We start from the raw sequence: 19,191 nt of genomic DNA, 5'->3' as shown, positions 1-19,191 counted from the left end.
TATATCATAACAATAACACAGTATAAGGAAATCAGAGATAGGTGCTCATTAAATATTTGCTATGTGAATGAGTTAATATTCTGGACATAAATAACTAGATTTCCAGAAAATAGTTCTCAGAGAATTGTTGATGCTCATATTGTAATTGTAGGGAGACGAATCAGCTCCCTAGGGCTCTCAACTTAGTTTCACCACCCAATTATCTGTTAGAAAAGAGAGGAACTGCATCAGTGTCTTAGACTTCAAAATTAACTATTAGTTATACTGCTAATAATAGAAATTAGAGAAAAAAATCAGAAGTAAAAAGCAAAGGAAACTGTATGGACCATCAATCCCATTTCTGGGTATTTATCCAAAAGAACTGAAAATAGGATCTCAAAGAGATATTTGCACACTCATGATCATAGCAGCATTATTTGCAATATCTAAAATGTAGAAGTAACTCAAGTGCCCATCAATGGATGAGCCCCTAAACAAAATGTAGTATATAAATACGGCAGAATGTTATTCAGCTTTATGAAGAAAGGAAATCCTGTCATATGCCACATGGGTGAACTTTGTGCTAAATGAAATGCTAAGTGAAATAAGTCAATCACAAAAGATACATAGTCACATGAGGTGTCTAAAGTAGTCAAACTTCATAGAAATAGAAAATATAATAGTGGTTGCCAGGGCAGGGGGTGGGGAAGGAGGAATGGGGGGAATTATTGTTTAATGGGTATTGAGTTTTAGTTTTGTAAGATAAAAACATTCTGGAAATCTGTTGCACAGCAATGTGAATATACTTACCACTACCGAACTATACATTTGAAATTGGTTTAGATGGTCAATTTTCTGCTGTATTTTTTTTGTACCAGAATTTTTTAAAAAGCAAAAGAAAATGAACTTTTTGGTACTGCTGTTTAGAGAGCTTCTCTTTTGAATGATCCCAGAGTAAAGATGCAGAGATATACACTGTCAAAAGAGCTGGTGCTCTACAAGATGGGAATATTAACACACTTGAGTGAAGAAGGCAGGGAGATTCACGGGGGAGAGCAGAGGTTGAGCGCATCCATGTACTACCTTGGCATGTGTGGTTATCCTCAGACAGCACCAAGCCCCGGGGACATTCACACTGATAGCCCTTCTCAGACACAAGGCAAAGATGGCTGCAGCCACCATTGTTATTGTGGCATCCTTCAATGTCTGCAATAAAACCAAAAGAAAAGGGAGTGATCTTGCAGGCCTCTTTCCCAAGAATTCTGTTCTTGGGCTGGCACTTGGCATCAGGGAATATATTTGACTCATTGCAGTATCACTGGGGTCTAACCCAGTCACTGAGTCATGTAGGGAAGTCCACACAAAAAATGTTTATTAAGTGTTATAGCTAGAAAGAGCAATCTTAGGACATCTAAAGCTCTAACCTCTTAAGCTGGTCATTTTGTAGAATGACCTTCAATCTGGATTTGTCTGTTTTTCTCATGGTTATATGACAGTTTTGGAGAGGAAGACCCAAAAGTCATTTCTTAGTTGCTGTAATCCACCCATTTTGAAATTTTATAGCATATGACTGATATAAAAGGGACTGACAGAATATAAATTCAACTAGACTAGAGAGACGTATCCATTATTGCCAATTGGTTGGATTGCCAGACCCTCTCCTCAAATCTCTAGGAACAATAGCACTGGGATACGTGCCTTGGGCTGATAGCACACTTATAAAACTGAGGCCCACGGGCGCCTGGGTGGCTCAGTTGGTTAAGTGTCCGATTTCACCTCAGGTCATGATCTCACCGTTTGTGAGTTTGAGCCCCGCGTCGGGCTCTGTGCTGACAGCTCAGAGCCTGGAGCCTGTTTCAGACTCTGTGTCTCCCTCTCTCTCTCTGACCCTCCCCCATTCATGCTCTGTCTCTCTCTGTCTCAAAAGTAAATACACGTTAAAAAAAATTAAAAAAAAAAAAAACCAAAACAAAAAAAACGAGGCCTGGATGACACACTCTCACATACTCTTTGTGACATTCCTCTCTTGAGGTGTTTTTTTAAAGTTTCCTTTAAAAAGCTTTGCATTTTGGGGTGCCTGGGTGGCTCCTTCGGTTAAGCATCCGACTTCGGCTCAGGTCATGATCTCGCGGTTTGTGAGTTTGAGCCCCGCGTCGGGCTCTGTGCTGACAGCTCAGAGCCTGGAGCCTGCTTCGGATTCTGTGTCTCACTCTCTCTCTGCCCCTCCCCTGCTCATGCTCTGTCTCTCTCTGCCTCAAAAATAAATAAAACATGTAAAAAAAAAAAAAGGTTTGCATTTTCTTTCTCTTTCTCCTTCTCCTCTATTTCCTTCTTCCTTTTCCTCCTCCTCCTTCCTCTTCCTTCTCTTCCTCTTCCTCTTCTTCTTTTTTAGTAGGCTTCATGCCCAGCATGGAGCCCAACATGGGCTTTAACTCACAACCCTGAGATCAAGACCTGAGCTGAGATCCAGAGTCAGACACTTCACCACCTGAGCCACCCAGGTGCCCAGAAAGTTTTGCATTTTCAAAAAGCATACTCAACCAAATGAACAAGAAAAAAATATTCAATTGAAAACTGAAGAAACTACCACACGATTTCATAGTTAGTTGGGAAAATTAATGACCTTTGTGGGCTCTAGACATTGTGAGGGGTCATCAAATTCCGGCATAAGTTTTACTGGGACACAGTCACGCTCATTCATTTACCAATTGTCTGAGTGCTTTCTCACTACAGGGCAGACATGAGTAGTTTCAACAGATTCCATACGATCCCCAGAGCCTAAAATACCTACTATTTGGTCTACACAGAAGTTTGCTGCCCCTGTTCTAGGGGTAAGATAAGTAAAGGGAATGCTTTCAAAGCATCTCAGATGCTCAAAGAAAGATGGAAACTGATTTCCAGTTAAAGTTATAATTCTCAGTTCAATAACAGTTTAAAAAAATTAGTTCCTTGGAACATTAGTAAATTAACCTGGGATCAACCGATTTTTGTGAAACATACAAAGAATACAAATTTGCAGTGAATTAATCCTTGCAAAACTTAGGAAGTATTAGGCTATTACCTGTTTACAAATCTGGATACTTAAAAAGGATAAAAGTACTACTATTGGTTTTTGAAAGAGCTGAAAATGATATAGAACAATGTAGAAGGCAGCATAAAAATATACTAGAAAATGTTAAATCAACATTAATGGGATTTTTTTTCTAAAAATTATCTTCCTTAAGTCAATTTAATTTCTCTGGGTCTCGATTTCAATATTTATAAAAGGAAAGGGTTGGACTAAATGTTCACTCAGGCTATTTGTAGGTCTAAAACTGCAAAGCACAAAATAAGTTGAAATTCTAAGTTGGCATAAAGGGTTTAAGTCTCTTATGAGGATATTCCAAATGTTTGGATACATCTGGCAGGTGGGATTGTGGGTCATTTTAGTTACCTTTCATTTATTCCTCTGTATTTATTTTCTTCTATGAACATAATTTTCATAATAAACAAAACAATAAAAATTACATAAAATTAAAAAGAGGCTTTTATTTTAAAAAAGAAGATATAATTATTTAATGACTAAAGAAACAAATATGTTTGGACTATCAATAAAACTTAAGCGTTTCAAATATGCATCTTAATGCTAAAGTATACCTGATATATAAATTTTGTCTTCTCTTAAGATACTTTCAATCATGATTATTAGGTTTTAAAATTATATGAAGATTAACACTAATACTGCCAATAAAATGCTTGCAAATAGTTACAAATGTTCCTCATGGAACATTTCATTAATATTTCAATATGCAAAGATTATTACATAAAATAATTAGGATTTAAAGAAGATTCAGGACATTATCCTTACTCAATAAAATTTAAAGTACATTTAGTCTTGTTATAAGTGACAGTAGTTTAATATTCTGGCTAATGGTCCCTCGGTTATTAATGCAAACTTTGTTGCATGGAACAAAATGTAGGAACTAGGCATAATTTTTCCTTTCGGGATATTATTTTATTATGTTGAATATTACCAGAATAAAGTGAACTCTTATAAGCAGTGTTGTACCACAAATTCGATTTAGCCTCACAGACAAATCATAGGTCCTCTGTAAATAATAATTAAGCCACTGATCTCTTCATATAATCTGCAAAGAGGGTTTTTCTTTTTTTTCTTTTGGTCCCTCAACTCCCAATGGTATGCGATTCAGACTCAGTAAAGTGGAAGGGATGACATTTTAGTTGTGATAATTTACAAGGGCAAAGGTGTCTTAGAGAAAGAACATTACCTAAGTTTCATATCATTGTGAGAGTACACAACTGCCATTTCAACTATTTGACATACATTACAAATTCTTTTTTATTACTTAATCATATAAAATGTACACAGCATTTCTGCTATTAACAATAGAAAATTTTAGTTATCTTCCCCACAGTGTATTAATCTCCAGTAAATGCAAAGCATAGAGGGGGAAAAAAAAAAATGCCTACATGTGAACCAGGTTCCCAAACTTCAAGATGGTAAGACTCACCTAATGGAACTTGGTAAAAACACAAACCCTAAGGCCCATCTCGCCCCCCTGAACCAAGGTTCCAGGAGAGAGGACTGGCAAGGGCCAGGTTTGAAAGCACCCGGGTGATTCTCCTCAGCAGGAATGTTTGAGAAACCCTGCTATAACCATCTCTATTATCTTCCTACTCCAACTATGCTCCTCTGTAGCAGAGGCGTCACCTAGAAGTTATTTAGAAATGGATTACCTTTGCCTGGCCCCAGATCTACTGAATCACCGTCTGCATTTTAACAAGATCCCAGGTGATTTATGGGCACATTAAAGTTTGAGAAATGCATAATACCCTATTTTTTCCCCCAAAGTAAATGCGGCCCTTGGGGCACCTGGCTGGCTCAGTTGGTAGAGCCTGTGCCTCTTGACCTTGGGGTTGTAAGTTACAGCCGCACGCTGAGGGTAGAATTTACTTAAAAAGAAAAAAAAAAAAAGTGGCCCTCTGCCTCTTGCAAAATACAACTGCCTTTATCTTGAAGATGAACTCAAAACCGAATTCTGCCTGCAACATGACAGTCCCCAATGACGGTGAACCTCTTTTGTCATTTCTTTACATAGCCCAACCTTGACTCTCTCCTAATGCTGGACAATTTCATGAACATCAATCAAAGAGTAAGCCAATGATTTAGTCTGGGATCTTGATCTGAATCCCTTCTTACCCATTCTCACCTTCACACGTCTTGCCATCACTTCTTAGCACACGGCCAACCCCACAGTCACAGCGATACGAATTTTTCAGATTTACACAGATCTCACTGCAGCCACCATTGTTTTGCTCACATTCATTTTCATCTGTAGAAGAGAAACCACCCTGTTTACACACTGCTGAGCAGCTCAATCTTTTCTCAAGCCCCTTAGCAGAGTCTTCTCATCTTTTCAGAGCCTGTCGATACACCAATCCTTTGCTGTAATCCTCATAATCACTTCCATTAACCTGATCTCCTAAACCAGGTTATTTACCCATCTGCCCTCTGCTAGAACAGAAGGCACTTAGTTGTTGGCCAATTAATTCCCTTCTAAGAGCAAAACTGGGGAAATGAAGTTTCTTTTGTTACCTGGCCTCACCTATTTGTTTGTATTGGTGAATCTCACTTTTTCCAGTGAGTTCCTGAAGTTTAACTAAATAAATACAGACTTACAAATCAAACTGTGTTTTAAATACATCAGAGGAACTTGCAGTGCAGAAATGAATAGCTGATAAAAATTATGTGTGAGGCCATCTTCTGTTATAATATGAACAACTGCCCTTGAAGTCTATTTTGAATATTGGAATATTCCTATTCGGTACTTAAGCAATGACTGTTAACCTTTTTAAGAATCTGATAAAGGATAAGTACTCTTGCTATAAAAAAAAAAATGCACAGCTGCTTGCTATAAAAAATGCAAATGTCACTTCCCGTACTTCTACAAAGAAAGAGAAGCTTGGGAGATACATGTATCATGGCTTGGAGTTGGGGATAGGGGTTTGGGATTTGAACACCCACAGGGTGACAGATGGCATGGCCTTGGGCTCAGGAGAGGAGGTGAGCTGCAAATGAAACCCTGCTTAAATCCAGGACCCCAGAAAACATATCCCCACAATGAAAGGGGGAGTAGAAGAACTTTGCCCTGAGGCCCACGGACACAGTAAGCAAGCTCTTTCTGAGGCCTCGGGGAGAGAAAAATCCTTCATAAACAACACAAACCCCAAGTCAGGCTTTGCTATGGTTGAAGTATGAACTTATAATTCCCATGGAAAATGGGGATCTTAGAGCTGAGAAATTGGTATAAAATTTGGCCTGGACTGGCGCAACTTGTGTTGTGCATGACAGAAGCATTTGAAAAACTGCTCTGTAGTCAAACTTCCACAAACCAGGCAGTCAGAGGGGAGTTCCACAGAAACACAATTTCAACAGGTGGTGGTTTGCCACAAAACGCATGAGGAAATGATCCACGATGAGAATGGCTTGGCAAGATAACAAATGGAAGGCTCTGAACTGGAGATAACAGAATAATCCAGAAAAATCTGTAATGCAATGATCTAAAAAATTACTAAACAGATAAAAGAAAGGAGAGTAACCAAGATAAAAGAAGTATACAAAAAGACAAAGTAGAATTGAAACCAAACAAATGCACAGAACTTGTAGAAATGAAAAATGTAGTGCATAAGATTAGACTCTTCACTGGGGCCACTACTGCCTGGCCAGTGGATGGTTACAAGTGCCAGCTGCTTTCCTGGATGTGGCCATACTCTGTCCCAAGCCTGGACAGCTTACCTCGAGACTAATTTTTTTCTTTTTCTTTTTTTCTTTTTTTATGCGAGACAGTAATACACTTCTGATTTAAACCATTGGTATTTGGGAGTTTACTGTCACGGCCTTAGATGCTCTCTGCCCCAGCAATTCTACTTTTATGAGTATACTCTAGAGAAAATCTCACACATGGAGTAAGGTATCATTTTTATGTTAATTTTAAGAACAAAAACAATGGGGGCGCCTGGGTGGCTCAGTCGGTTAAGCGGCCGACTTCGGCTCAGGCCGTGATTTCGCGGTCTGTGAGTTCGAGCCCCGCGTCGGGCTCTGTGCTGACAGCTCAGAGCCTGGAGCCTGTTTCAGATTCTGTGTCTCCTTCTCTCTGACCCTCCCCTGTTCATGCTCTGTCTCTCCCTGTCTCAAAAATGAATAAACGTTAAAAAAATTTTTTTTAATTAAAAAAAATTTAAAAAAAGAACAAAAACAATGTTATATATTGTTATGGGTACATACATAAATAATAAAAGCATAAAAACAGGGACCAGAAGAACACACACTAGTTTCAAAACAGTGATTACTCCCAGAGGGTGAAAAAGGGAAGTGAAAAAGGAGATGGAGTGAGATGACTTCATTTGTATCTATAAAATTTCATTAAAAAGAAAAAGGGGGCAGCTGGGTGGCTTAGTGGGTTAAGCATCTGACTCTTGATTTTGGCTCTGGTCATCATATCACAGTTTGAAGGTTTCAGCCAGGCATGGGGATCTGCACTGACAGCACGGAGCCTGCTTGGGATTCTCTCTCTCTCTCTCTCTCTCTCTCTCTCTTTCTGTCCTTACTCTGCTCTTGTGCACTCTCTCTCTCTCAAAATGAATACACATCAAAAAAAAAAGATTTACTTTAAAAAAAATTCTTATTTATTTTTGAGACAGAGAGACAGAGAGAAAGAGAGACAGAGCATGAATTGGGTAGGGGCAGAGAGAGAGAGAGACAGAATCTGAAGCAGCTCCAGGCTCCAAGCTGTCAGCACAGGGCCTGATGCGGGGCTTGAATTCACAAGCTGAGAGATCATGACCTGAGCTGAAGTTGGATGCTTAGCTGACTGAGCCACCCAGGTGCCCCACAAAAGATTTACTTTAAAAAAAAAAAAAGACAAATGGAAGAAAAAATGAACTATAGTTAAATCTGGGTACATGAATTATATTATTTTATCATTCTGGCCAATAATCCTGTTGTATTATTTTCTTTTACACTTTTCTTGGACTAAAAATTAACATAATTTAAAATAATAATTAAAATTATATTATATATTTTTTTTTAAATAAAGGAAAACTTACATTAACACAAAACTTTGCCTTTAATTTCAGGGAATTCATGACAGACTTTGAATAGGAACTGAGGTGATTTCCCTACACACTGCTAGGCAAAGATGTCCAACATAAATTGCTAACCAAGAGATGTGTACAATATGCAGCCTTTGGTGTAAAAAAAGGGCAGTAAATAAACATACATATTTACATTTTTTATATCTGCCTGAAGAAATCTTGGGAGCATACATCAGAAAATATTACAAGAGTTTACCTGAGATGGGGTTGGAGAAGGGACAAATGGGACAAATGGAGGACAGAGAGCTAGACATTTCATTGTATACCATTCAAGCTGTTCAATTTGGGACCCATCTAATTATCTTATCTATTCAAATGTTATATTAAAACAAAAGCTGAGGGGCGCCTGGGTGGCTCAGTCAGCTGGTGCTGACAGCTCAGAGCTGGGGGCCTGCTTCAGATTCTGTGTCTCCCTCTCTCTCTGCCTCTCCCCTGTTTGCACTCTCTCTCTCTCTCTCTCAAAAATAAACACTAAAAAAAAAAAAAAGCTGAGTAATGAAACAAAGACTGTCTTAAAATGAAGCCAAATATTTCCCAAGCACATCGTGTGTGTGTGTGTGTGTGTGTGTGTGTGTGTGTGTGTGTGTGTGATGGAGAGGGGGTTAGGGAAGGAAGTTAGGGAAGATTACGGGAACAATCATCTCCTATATCCCAAACCTTTTAGCATTAAATCACACAAAGTCCATCATGCAAGATCCCTAAGAGCTGGCACAGGAGGGCATAAACATACTCCATGGGGTTGTCAGTGGGGTTCATTAAGGAGGCTGAAGAACATAAACTTTTCTACAATAAGAATCTTTTTATATTCCTCTCAACTTAATCCCTGTTCCATTTGACCTGTTACTGTCCTTGAAAAGGCAGGTGTGGGCCAGTGTTCCCTTTCTCTCTGGGTGCATTTTAAGTGTTTATTTATTTTTGAGAGAGAGAGACAGAGAGAGAGAGAGAGAGAGAGAGAGAGAGAGAGAGATCATGAGCAGGGGAGGGGCAGAGAGAGAGGGAGACAGAGAGAATCCTATGCAGGCTCCACACTCTCATTGAAAAGCCAGACGCAGGGCTCGAACCCATGAACCATGAGATCAGGGCCTGAGCTGAAATCAAGAGTTGGTGACTTAACCAACTGAGCCACCCAGTTGTCCCTGGATGTGTTTTAAACCTATTTGAGTCTGAATACCTTAATGGGAAACTAATGTTATGAGTCATAACATTAATGGGAAAAGATATGATCTTCGGTCTTGGGTTTTTTAACTCTATTTTGTTCCAGTTACAGACAAAAACTGAGTGTAAGTAGACAACTCTAGATTTCCTAGAAAATTATCTGACTCCCATTTCTTGCTACTCAGAGAAACCAAAATTATGTTAGTGCAGCTGTAGGAGTGTGTTCTTAGATAATCCTAGAGCAAAGCCATCTGACAGAAATACAAAGCAAGCCACATAAGTAATTTAACACTTTCTAGCAGTCACATTAAAAAAATTCTAAGAACACGTTTCATTTAATCCAATATGTCTAAAATATTTCCTCTAAATATAAAATCAATATTAAAATTATTGAGATATTTAAAAAATTTTTTTGAATGAATCTAGTGTGTATTTTATACTTACAGCATATCTCAATTTGGATGCTAAATTTCCCTTTCCTTTCCTTTCCTTTCCTTTCCTTTCCTTTCCTTTCCTTTCCTTTCCTTTCCTTTCCTTTCCTTTCCTCTTCTTTTTTAGTAGGCTATATGCTGCTTTTCCTTTCCTTTCCTTTCCTTTCCTTTCCTTTCCTTTCCTTTCCTTTCCTTCCCTTCCCTTCCCTTCCCTTCCCTTCCCTTCCCTTCCCTTCCCTTCCCTTCCCTTCCCTTCCCTTCCCTTCCCTTCCCTTCCCTTCCCTTCCCTTCCCTTCCCTTTCCTTTCCTTTCCTTTCCTTTCCTTTCCTTTCCTTTCCTTTCCTTTCCTCTTCTTTTTTAGTAGGCTATATGCTGGGCATAGAACTGGAGCTTGAACTCACAACCCTAAGCTCAAGACCTGAGCTGAGATCAAGAGTCAGATTCTCAGCTGACTGAGCCACCCAGGCTCCCTGGTTGCTAACTTTTCATTGAATTACTTGGTTGGGGAGTGCCTGGGCGGCTCAGGTGGCTAAGCGGCCGACTCTTGATTTCAGCTCAGGTCATGTCATGGGATTGTTGTGCGCTCACACCGCTGAGCCTGCTTGGGATTCTCTCTCTCCCTCTCTCAATCTATCTTCCCCTGCTCACTCTCTCTCCCTCTCTCTCCTTCTCTCAAACAAATAAATAAACATTAAAAAAAGAGAAATACTTGGTTGGCATTTAGAGTCATAAAATTTACTGTTGGTTACTCAAGTTGTCCCAAACATTTTCAGTTTTCCAATGACTGAATAAAATATCACTTAAAAAAATTTTTTTAACATTTATTTTTGAGAAAGAAAGAGAGAGAGAGAATGGGGAGGGGCAGAGAGGGAGGCAGAGGATCTGAAGCAGGCTCTGTGTTGTGAGTGCAGACCCTGATGCGGTCTTGAACTCATGAACTGCAAGATCATGACCAGGGCCGAAATCAAGAGTCAGTTGCGTAACCAATGGAGTCACCCAGACATCCCTCAAGTATCAGTTTTTAAATTAAAATTAGGTAAAATTAAAATTTAGTTTTTCAATCACACTAGCCACATTTCTTTTTTTTATTTTTTATTTTTTATTTTTTTAAACGTTTATTTATTTTTGAGAGACAGAGAGAGGATGAGTGGGGAGAAGCAGGGTGAGAGAGGGACACAGAATCCGAAGCAGGCTCCAGGCTCTGAGCTGTCAGCGCAGAGCTGGATGCGAGGCTCAAACCCACGAACTGTGAGACCATGATCTGAGCCAAAGTCAGATGCGTAACTGAATGAGCCACCCAAGGGCCCCCACACTGGCCACGTATTAAGAGCTCCACAGCCACACATGGGTAGGGGCTGCTGTATTGGACAGTGTGAGTCTAGACTGTTCCTCCACATGTATAAATTTGGTTTGAGGCTTTAGTCACAAACTAAAAAGGCAAATACTGTTCTAAGGGTTTAGAGACACAAACTAGAAAAATGACAGTCAGGAAGTTTTTGATTTGCCTTTTGATGTGAATGGCCTATTTCCACCTCACAATTAGTTTCTTACCGAAGCATGTCTGCCTGTCAGGGCCTAGCACAGTTCCCGGAGAACACGTGCATTCACTGGTGTCCAAGCAGCTGCCGTGGCAGTCCTCATCACAGATGTCATAAAAATCTGTGGAAAGATAAGGTCGACCTTTCACGACGGGTTAAGGACCAGAGGACACTCATTCATGAGAAAGCCTCATGGGTTCAATCATGAGGTAGGAGCTCTTGGCCAACATTGAGAGTTCTCATAGTTCAGGGTTTATGTAACCCAATGGAAAGAGATACTGCCCAGGGACATCTGTCATTTAGATCAATGGTTCCCAACTTCAGATCCACAGGTGATAGTTTCTGCAAATCTAAAACCTCACCAAATACGAGCTATAGATTAAATAAGTGTTATGTCCCATTCTTCTATGTATTTTATTTTTTATTTAAAAAGATTTTTTTAAACATTTATTTATTTTTGAGACACAGAGAGAGACAGAGCATAAGTGGGGGAGGTGCAGAGAGAGAGGGAGACACAATCCAAAGCAGGCTTCAGGCTCTGAGCTATCAGATAGAGCCCAATGTGGGGCTTGAACCCATGAACCGTAAGATCATGACCTGAGCCAAAGTTGGACGCTTGACTGAGCCACCCAGACACCCCTGTACTCTATTTCTTAAATGCATACAGATTTTTTTTTAAGTGTCTGACTTCGGCTCAGGTCATGATCTCACAGCTTATGAGTTCAAGCCCCACTTCAGGCTCTGTGCTGACAGCTCAGAGCCTGGAGCCTGCTTCGGATTCTGTGTCTCCCTCTCTCTCTGCCCCTCCCTTGCTCGTGCTTTGTCTCTCTCTGTCTCAAAAATAAATAAACATTAAAAAATTTTTAAATGCATGCAGATTTTGATGGGATTAATAACACAAAAATTTGTTTTAAAATACTACTGATCTCAAGCAGGTTTTTCCCATTACATATCATTTAAAAAAATCAATGGATACTAAGCACAGTACTACCTTATGGATGTCTGATATATATCTTAAAAAAGGGTCCTCCATACTCAAAAAGGTTAGAGATCCACTATTTAAATAACCCAAGTCAACATTTCATTTTCTAATGTTTTGTTTGAGTGGAACAAAGGCAAAATAAAAAAGAACTGATCAAAGTCATAATTCCTTTCCCTTTCTGTTTCTTCAGGACATCTCCAGAAACCTAAGAACAGATCACAGAAATCACAATCTGAAGTTACCTGTGACTCTAAATCAATGTTATTTAGACTCCGAGATACTACGATAACTCAATTTCATACAGCATTTTTCTGATGCCATCTGTGGCCCTCATAGGGGAGGAAAAGAGCACAGAGAAGGTACTCACGACCACAGTAGGCATGAAAGCAGACACTGGGCTTGGTCAGACGATATACATAGTAGCCACCCGGACAAGCCTTGACCTCCACCGTGGTGTTCCAGAGGCAGCAGTTCCCACCGAAGCTTGCACAGGCCTGGCGTTGCACGATGCCGTCACCTTCTAGAGGGTGGCTACCATTGAGCCAGACAGGTGCATGGGTTCCACAATGGTTTTCAGGTATGCAGAAGGTGGGCATGGCATCCCCTGCCATGCCTGTGAAGCGGTACCACTCCCCATCCACATGGTTGTCACATAGAGGGGGGCCCTGAGACTCATCGAACTGGTGGTCGGTGTTCCTCCATGGCTCATTCAAGCTGATGTAAGCAGAGCAGGGATCTAGGGCTGGGGATGAAACAGACACCTCAGAGGCAGGCACCTTGTGGTGTTTCCGATTACAATGGCGAAAGCTTGAGTCCATCTACTTCATCTTGCATTTTGGGGGGGGGGAGGGGCTTAAGAAAGAAATAATCTAAAAGCCCAAACAGTAGCTGTTTAAGATGCCTCAGGTTGACTTAAACATGTTTTATAATGCCTGTTGCAAAAATTATTTCAAATCTATTTAGGGTTTAGTGTTAGCGTTGGACTCAACTTTTTTCCAGAGTAATCATTTGATAGAAGGATAGTTGTTCAGATCAAGGGAGTTTAGGATTATAGTTTCACTGAACTCTGTTCGAGTCAGACAATATTTTGAGTATTGTGTTCACCTAGAGGCTATACTATATGAAAGTATGGACAAATTTGGGGTCCAGTGACCAGACTCAGAAGGGAACCTAAAAATTACCAACTGGGGAAGAAGCAGAGAACTATACTTTGGAGAAAAAAAGACTGAAGAGTATGCATCAGTTTTCACAAATGTAGGTATTCTGTTATTAGAGCAAGAGCAGACTGTTGCAGGGAGGGATTTTAGGTCAGCTATGGACTAACGGAGAGGCCGTATCTCAGTGTTGTAAGCTTTTCATCTAAGACATTTAAACAAAGTATTTGGATGGTCATTTGTAAGCAAGACTGTGAATGACATTTTGCACTACTGGAAAGTTTGACTTGTGAATAAAGGTGTACAGCTCATCCCACTGAAAAGGAAAATGCCTCTGGCACAAATCCACTGTTTTGAAATACACAGTACACTGACAAGTAATCACCAAAGATATTCTCAAAGGGAATGTTGGCATATATTGAAAACTTATTGAAAATAGGAACTTTTTGTGTATAAACAATTAGCTACGGCATCACCCTACAGCCAAATTTCTCAAGCATGCCTTTGTAGTGCATAAATCACATGGACAAACATCTTATCAAAAATATTTTAATGACTCAAGACACCAATATCCTCTATATTGTCACTGCTTCCCTCAATTTCAAGGAAACATGGAATTAACGTAGGCAAACTGTCTTTATGAAGAATCTATAAAACCAAGAAATTCTAGAAAGGAATACCAGCCGGAGAGTACTACTACCTTTGTAATGCACATGAGGCCAACTTACCTGACCTTGTAGTCAGGGAATTCACATTAAGACCAATGCGCTTTGTAGACAGAAATTCAGTTTTAGCAAATACTGCACAATAATTAACTGTGGATGGACCATGGTCATAAAGTTTAAGTTGTCTAAGAAATATTTTGAATTTTCTAAGTCTACTTTTGAACTCCAATTTTCTCTCTAAATTCAGTCACATGTAGAGGAGGGTGTAGCCTAGTGCTAATGGCCCCAAAGAGAATATGAAATTTTGCGAGAGGAAGTAAGGCTATTGCACTTTCTGGAAATAACACATTTGCAGAGCTGCACATGGCAGGAGCCTCTCTCTCTCTTTTAAAATGTGCCTGAGATATTCCAGCTGCGCCTTAGACCGTATGCGATGTCACTTGAGGGCAGGAAATGTCCTCATACAGACTCTCTCCCCTCTCAAAAGGGAAAAATTCCCTCATCTGCTCTCCCAGCTGTGATTCTCTTAAGAAGCAAGGTTTCCAGGGCAATTTTGCAGGTGATTATAAATTCATAGAAATATTTGGTTGATCTCCTTGGCTCTAATTTTATAAGAAATGGTTAGGTACTCAACTTTTAATGGCTTTTGCAGAAATTCCTAAACCTCCCTCAACAACTATTTCATGATTTATAAAGTTTTTCCTTAAATTTAACTGTCATTTTTTGGTGTTGTTAAAAGTTCACTTCCTCTCATTGAAGGGAACATATGGCACAAATAGGGGAAGTTTACCGACTATGTTCTGTAAAATAAATATATTTTTAAGTTACCCATGCAATATTTTCTAACATTAAATACACCCATTCCTCTCCACTCCTTAGATCCTTTAATAATCTGGCCACTGGTGTGAATTCCTGTGTTCAGTCTCTCAGTGTGGAGTCTGGCATTCAGTATTATGCATGCTGCATCCTAAATTGCTGATGTATACACTCCTTAAACGGGAGACCTTCAAAACGAACAATTCCATCGGTTCCTTGCAAAGTTGAGTCCCGGGCCAGCCCTGCCAGGAAGGTCCTCCGTCTTGGCCAGGATTCCTGCCTGAGGGCCCCCATCCGCGGACCCCCGTCTGGGATGCACGGAAGCTTGTGTGTCCCCAGGGCTGGCACCTCACGGGGGCCAAGTGCAGAGAGCAAAGTCAGCCAGCGTCCCCACCCTTCCATCCCCAGCCCTCCAGGTGGGGGGGATGCCACCCCTCGGACTGGGTCCAGGCGCCCCCAGTGTCCTTCCTTCCGTCTCCGGTCCTCCCAGTTCCTACTCTTCCCCTGTGCTTCCTGCGCTCTCACTTCCTCTCTTTTCCCTCCCCTCCTTTTTTTCTTTCACTTCCCCTCTCCTGTAGGGGAAGACCCTCCCTCGGGGCTCCCCAGCTCCCAAAGTCGTTGGTTCAGTTCATTCAATCATTCATTCATTCATTCTTTTTAATTCTCAAGTTAGTTAACATACAGTGTAGTCTTGGCTTCAGGAGTAGAACCCAGTGATTCATCACTTACATACAGAAGCCAGTGCTCATCCCAACAAGTGCCCTCCTTAAAGCCCATCACCCATTTATTCCACCCTCCACCCCCATCAACCCTCAGTTTGTTCTCTGTTTTTAAGAGACTGTTATGGTTTGCCTCCCTTTATTTATCTCGCTTTTGGCATCGAGTCAAAGTTCTAGAAGGGCTGCAATAAATAAATTTAAAAAACCAAAAGATCTGGGAAGAGAGAAAATGTATGATGGGTGGGAACAAGAGGTATTGGAGAGTAAGCAGTAAAGAATGGGAAGAAAGGCAAACAGAAGCTTCCGGGTGGTGGGGGCTACTTTTGCTGGGGCAAGTCTCGGTTAGTTATTGGCAGAAGATACAGGTGATTAAACCTAGCTCAAGTCTATCTTTTTCTAATAGACTATTTTTTAAGAACAATATTAGATTTAGGGAACAATTGAGAAAATAGTACAAAGAGTTTCCATATACTCTGTGCCCAGTTTCCCCTATTATGAAACATTGTACATTAGTTGCAGTACCTTTTCCACAGTTCATGATCCGAAGGTGATACATTATTATTAACTCAAGTCCATAGTTTAGATTTCCTTAATTTTTGCCTTTGTCTTTATTCTAGGATCCCATCCAGGATACCACATTACCTTAATTTTCACATCTCCTTGGGGTCTCAAGCCTATTTTTAATGTGCATCCTTAAAGGTGCTAGAGTAAGACCTGAGTTACCCTGAAGAAATAAATCAGGGTCAATTAAACAGAGCTACTCAAAAGTGCCAAGCAGGATGGCTCTGTCCATCTCGATCTCCTCTTACTCTCTCTTCCAATTAGAACTTAAATTCTATTGGAAAAAGGAGAAATGTGTTAGTAACTGGAACTGAAACTTTGTTTTGCCTCGTTGGCCAGTCTTGTGCCAAGCCTGAGAAGGGAGAGAGTTTATGATTCACTCAGTGTATGCAAAAAGTCCGTATTTACAGATGTCTAGACTGAGAAGTTCAATTTATCCAGATCTGTGCCTTTCATGGGGATAGAGCTTTCATTCAGTCCCTTGAATTCATTAAAAACAAAACAAAACAAAACAAAACAAAAAAAACAATCAACGAACCAACCAAAAAAAACCCCTCTATCCTCAACTCTAAAGATTATTATCTTTTTTCGCTCTTAAAGTTGGAATTCTACAAGTGCCTATAATATAAAGAAGTTAGAATTCTTTTTACACGTACTCCAAGAAATATTTAGCTTGTGGAAAGCTGTTGGTTGTGGCAAATCCATGGAAATTCTGGATGCCTGGGCAAGAGGCTAACTGGAACATGAAACAGAAATTCTTTGAAAATGTATCTATCATAGGTTATCATACATTTTCTCACACTATTCTAGAACCAGTATTTAAGATATTGGAACCTAGCTCTTAATTATCTGTTCATAATAGCAAATTCCTACATCAAAAAGTGCGTTGTGCCAAGTATGTGACACAAGACTCACCCATTGGTGATGCAGGTGTGATGGTGAGAAAGACGCAGGTGAGAAGCAGGAATTGAGACATCCTTCTAGACCAGCCACCGCAACAGACTGGAAATCCTCTTAATTCCAGTTGTCCTTCGTCTCTTCTTTTTCAAGCACTTTTTGAAAAAGGTCACTAGGCTCTTACGAAAAAAGACTTTACAGTACTGGTTGGGGCTTTATCAGAGGAAGAGGATGAGTGGGATAAGGTGTCCATTGTTCTGGCCTTGACCCCAGATAGAAGCACTGCTTTACGCTGTCAACAGGGTTATTGATGTTTTTCTTCAGTGGAGGAGAAAGCCCGTCACAATCCCTCATCCTCCTATTGTTTTCTCTCAAGAATTCCCTGCACCAAGGCCTCTGGTATCTTATCCAGAAGGGAACGCTAAGTGAGGGACATCCCCTCATGTCAAAATCTTGTTTTGTGACTTCTAGGAATTAATTTCATGGTGTTGCAGCCGTACCATTCATTGCTTATGAAATGAGAATGGGATAAAGCCAAATTGTTGGCACTGGTCATTAGGAAACATCTTGGTCAGATGGTGAAGGAGATTATAAAGGCACACTAAAAAGTAGCAAGGAGACGTGTGGATTAGGGACAACATTCTCTTGAAGCAAGCTCCTAAGTGTGCTTTATTATGGTCTTTGGTCTCAAAACTTCCTAAAAAGAAGGTTTAAGTTGCGTTTTTACCAATTCCAGCAGCAACACCTCAGTTTTCATAGTGTCTTTCTGTTCCAAATTAAAATGGTTTAGTGTTCCTTATTTTACTAATTCTCACACGAAGAGGTAGAGGCTTCAAATTCGGAATGACTCACTCATTAAAAGTAACAATACTGAAAGTGATTCTTACTACAATTTCATTTTTAGACAAAAGAGGCAAAATGAAGGGACCTGCGTATTATGTGTCCCCAGACAACCTTTGGTAATTACAGGTCCAGAGTCTGCCAGCTCCCTGACGTTCTACAGTGTGTGGAAACCTGGGACTTGGCAAGCACTAGTACGGGAGATAAGGTAAAGGGAGGATAAAGAGAAGGGTAGAGGACAAGTTTTTATTTTATTTTTTTTTTACCATTTAAAACAATGTTTATTTATTTATTTTGGCGGGGGGCGGGGGGGGGGAAGGGGCAGAGAGAGAGGGAGAAAGAGAATCCCAAGCAGGCTTTGTGCTGTCGGTGCTGAGCCCAACGCGGGGCTCAATTTCATGAATCATGAGATCAGGACCTGAGCTGAAATCAAGTCTGACACTTAACTGACTGAGCCACCGTTTTTGTTTTTTTTTTTTTTTTAAGTCGGTTTCATGCCCAACATGGGGCTTGAACTCATGACCCTGAGATCAAGAGTTGCATGCTCTACTAACTGAGCCAGCCAGGTCCCCCGAAAGATTGTGTTTTTAAATACTATATTAAACCAGGATCTGAATGATACCAAAGTTTCTCTCTCCTACTCTTACCTTGATCTGATGCTTTGCGCTTCTATCATTCGTACACTATTTATATTTCTTGTCCTATAACCAAATTTCTAGTGACTAGGGAAGGGATATTTGTATTAGGAAGTAGTTCACAAATGTGTCTTCTTAATCTCTTGTCATATTTTTTTCCTATGCTGAGTGGCATCCAAATTGGTGTGGCCCCTTTCCTCTAAGGGCTTCAGTTCAATTAAACATTAGTGCTTACTAGGGGCCAAGTGCCATGCTGTCTCTGGTTTTTGACAGTGACTAAAGGTAAAAGTGTTCCTGCAAGCACAGAGTTTACAGTGCTCTAGAGTGGAAAGCTCTAGCAAGGGGTTTCTGTTGATCTAAATTTCTAGTTAGCTACTTTATCACTAGCAGATGATAGCAGAACACAGGCAATCTGACCATTTTTAGCTTATTAAGTTGCAATTTGATGGCAGCAATGGATGCATCTGGGACTGAGGAACTGTCTCATTGCAGTTAAGGAGTTAGTGCTCTTAACAGAAAAAACAAAACCCTGCAGTTTCCTGTCCCTGAGAGACCATCTGAGTGCTTCATATGTGTTGCAGAGAAACAGAGGACGTGTGCATGAGATAAACTCAGATTTGCTGCCAGGATTGATGGCCAGAGTCAAGGACTTTTACCAGATAGCC

The 19,191-nt window shown here is 40.3% G+C and overlaps 1 protein-coding gene across 4 annotated transcripts in view; it reads right to left on the bottom strand.

The window, feature by feature from the left end:
• Nucleotides 1-18,154, bottom strand: part of OIT3 (oncoprotein induced transcript 3) — a 28,572-nt gene extending 10,418 nt beyond the window's left edge. For 2 of the 4 annotated variants that reach the window (XM_042960543.1, XM_042960545.1), the window contains exons 1-4: nucleotides 12,607-15,497; nucleotides 11,271-11,378; nucleotides 5,190-5,312; nucleotides 1,063-1,185 (exon numbers count right to left, since the gene is read on the bottom strand). In XM_042960543.1, the coding sequence (XP_042816477.1) occupies nucleotides 1,063-1,185; nucleotides 5,190-5,312; nucleotides 11,271-11,378; nucleotides 12,607-13,057 (805 nt within the window). In that variant the 5' untranslated portion in view covers nucleotides 13,058-15,497. Of the gene's footprint in view, nucleotides 1-1,062; nucleotides 1,186-5,189; nucleotides 5,313-11,270; nucleotides 11,379-12,606; nucleotides 15,498-17,069 lie in introns of those variants that run through there. The other 2 variants (XM_007095704.3, XM_042960544.1) reach the window with 2 other exon arrangements.
• Nucleotides 18,155-19,191: the final 1,037 nt, after the last annotated feature.

The sequence above is a fragment of the Panthera tigris genome, chromosome D2 (genome assembly GCF_018350195.1).
Source record: "Panthera tigris isolate Pti1 chromosome D2, P.tigris_Pti1_mat1.1, whole genome shotgun sequence".
Classification (NCBI taxonomy): Eukaryota; Metazoa; Chordata; class Mammalia; order Carnivora; family Felidae; genus Panthera; species Panthera tigris.
Note: the sequence above shows the minus strand (reverse complement) of the source record. Positions and strands in the feature narration are given on the sequence as shown.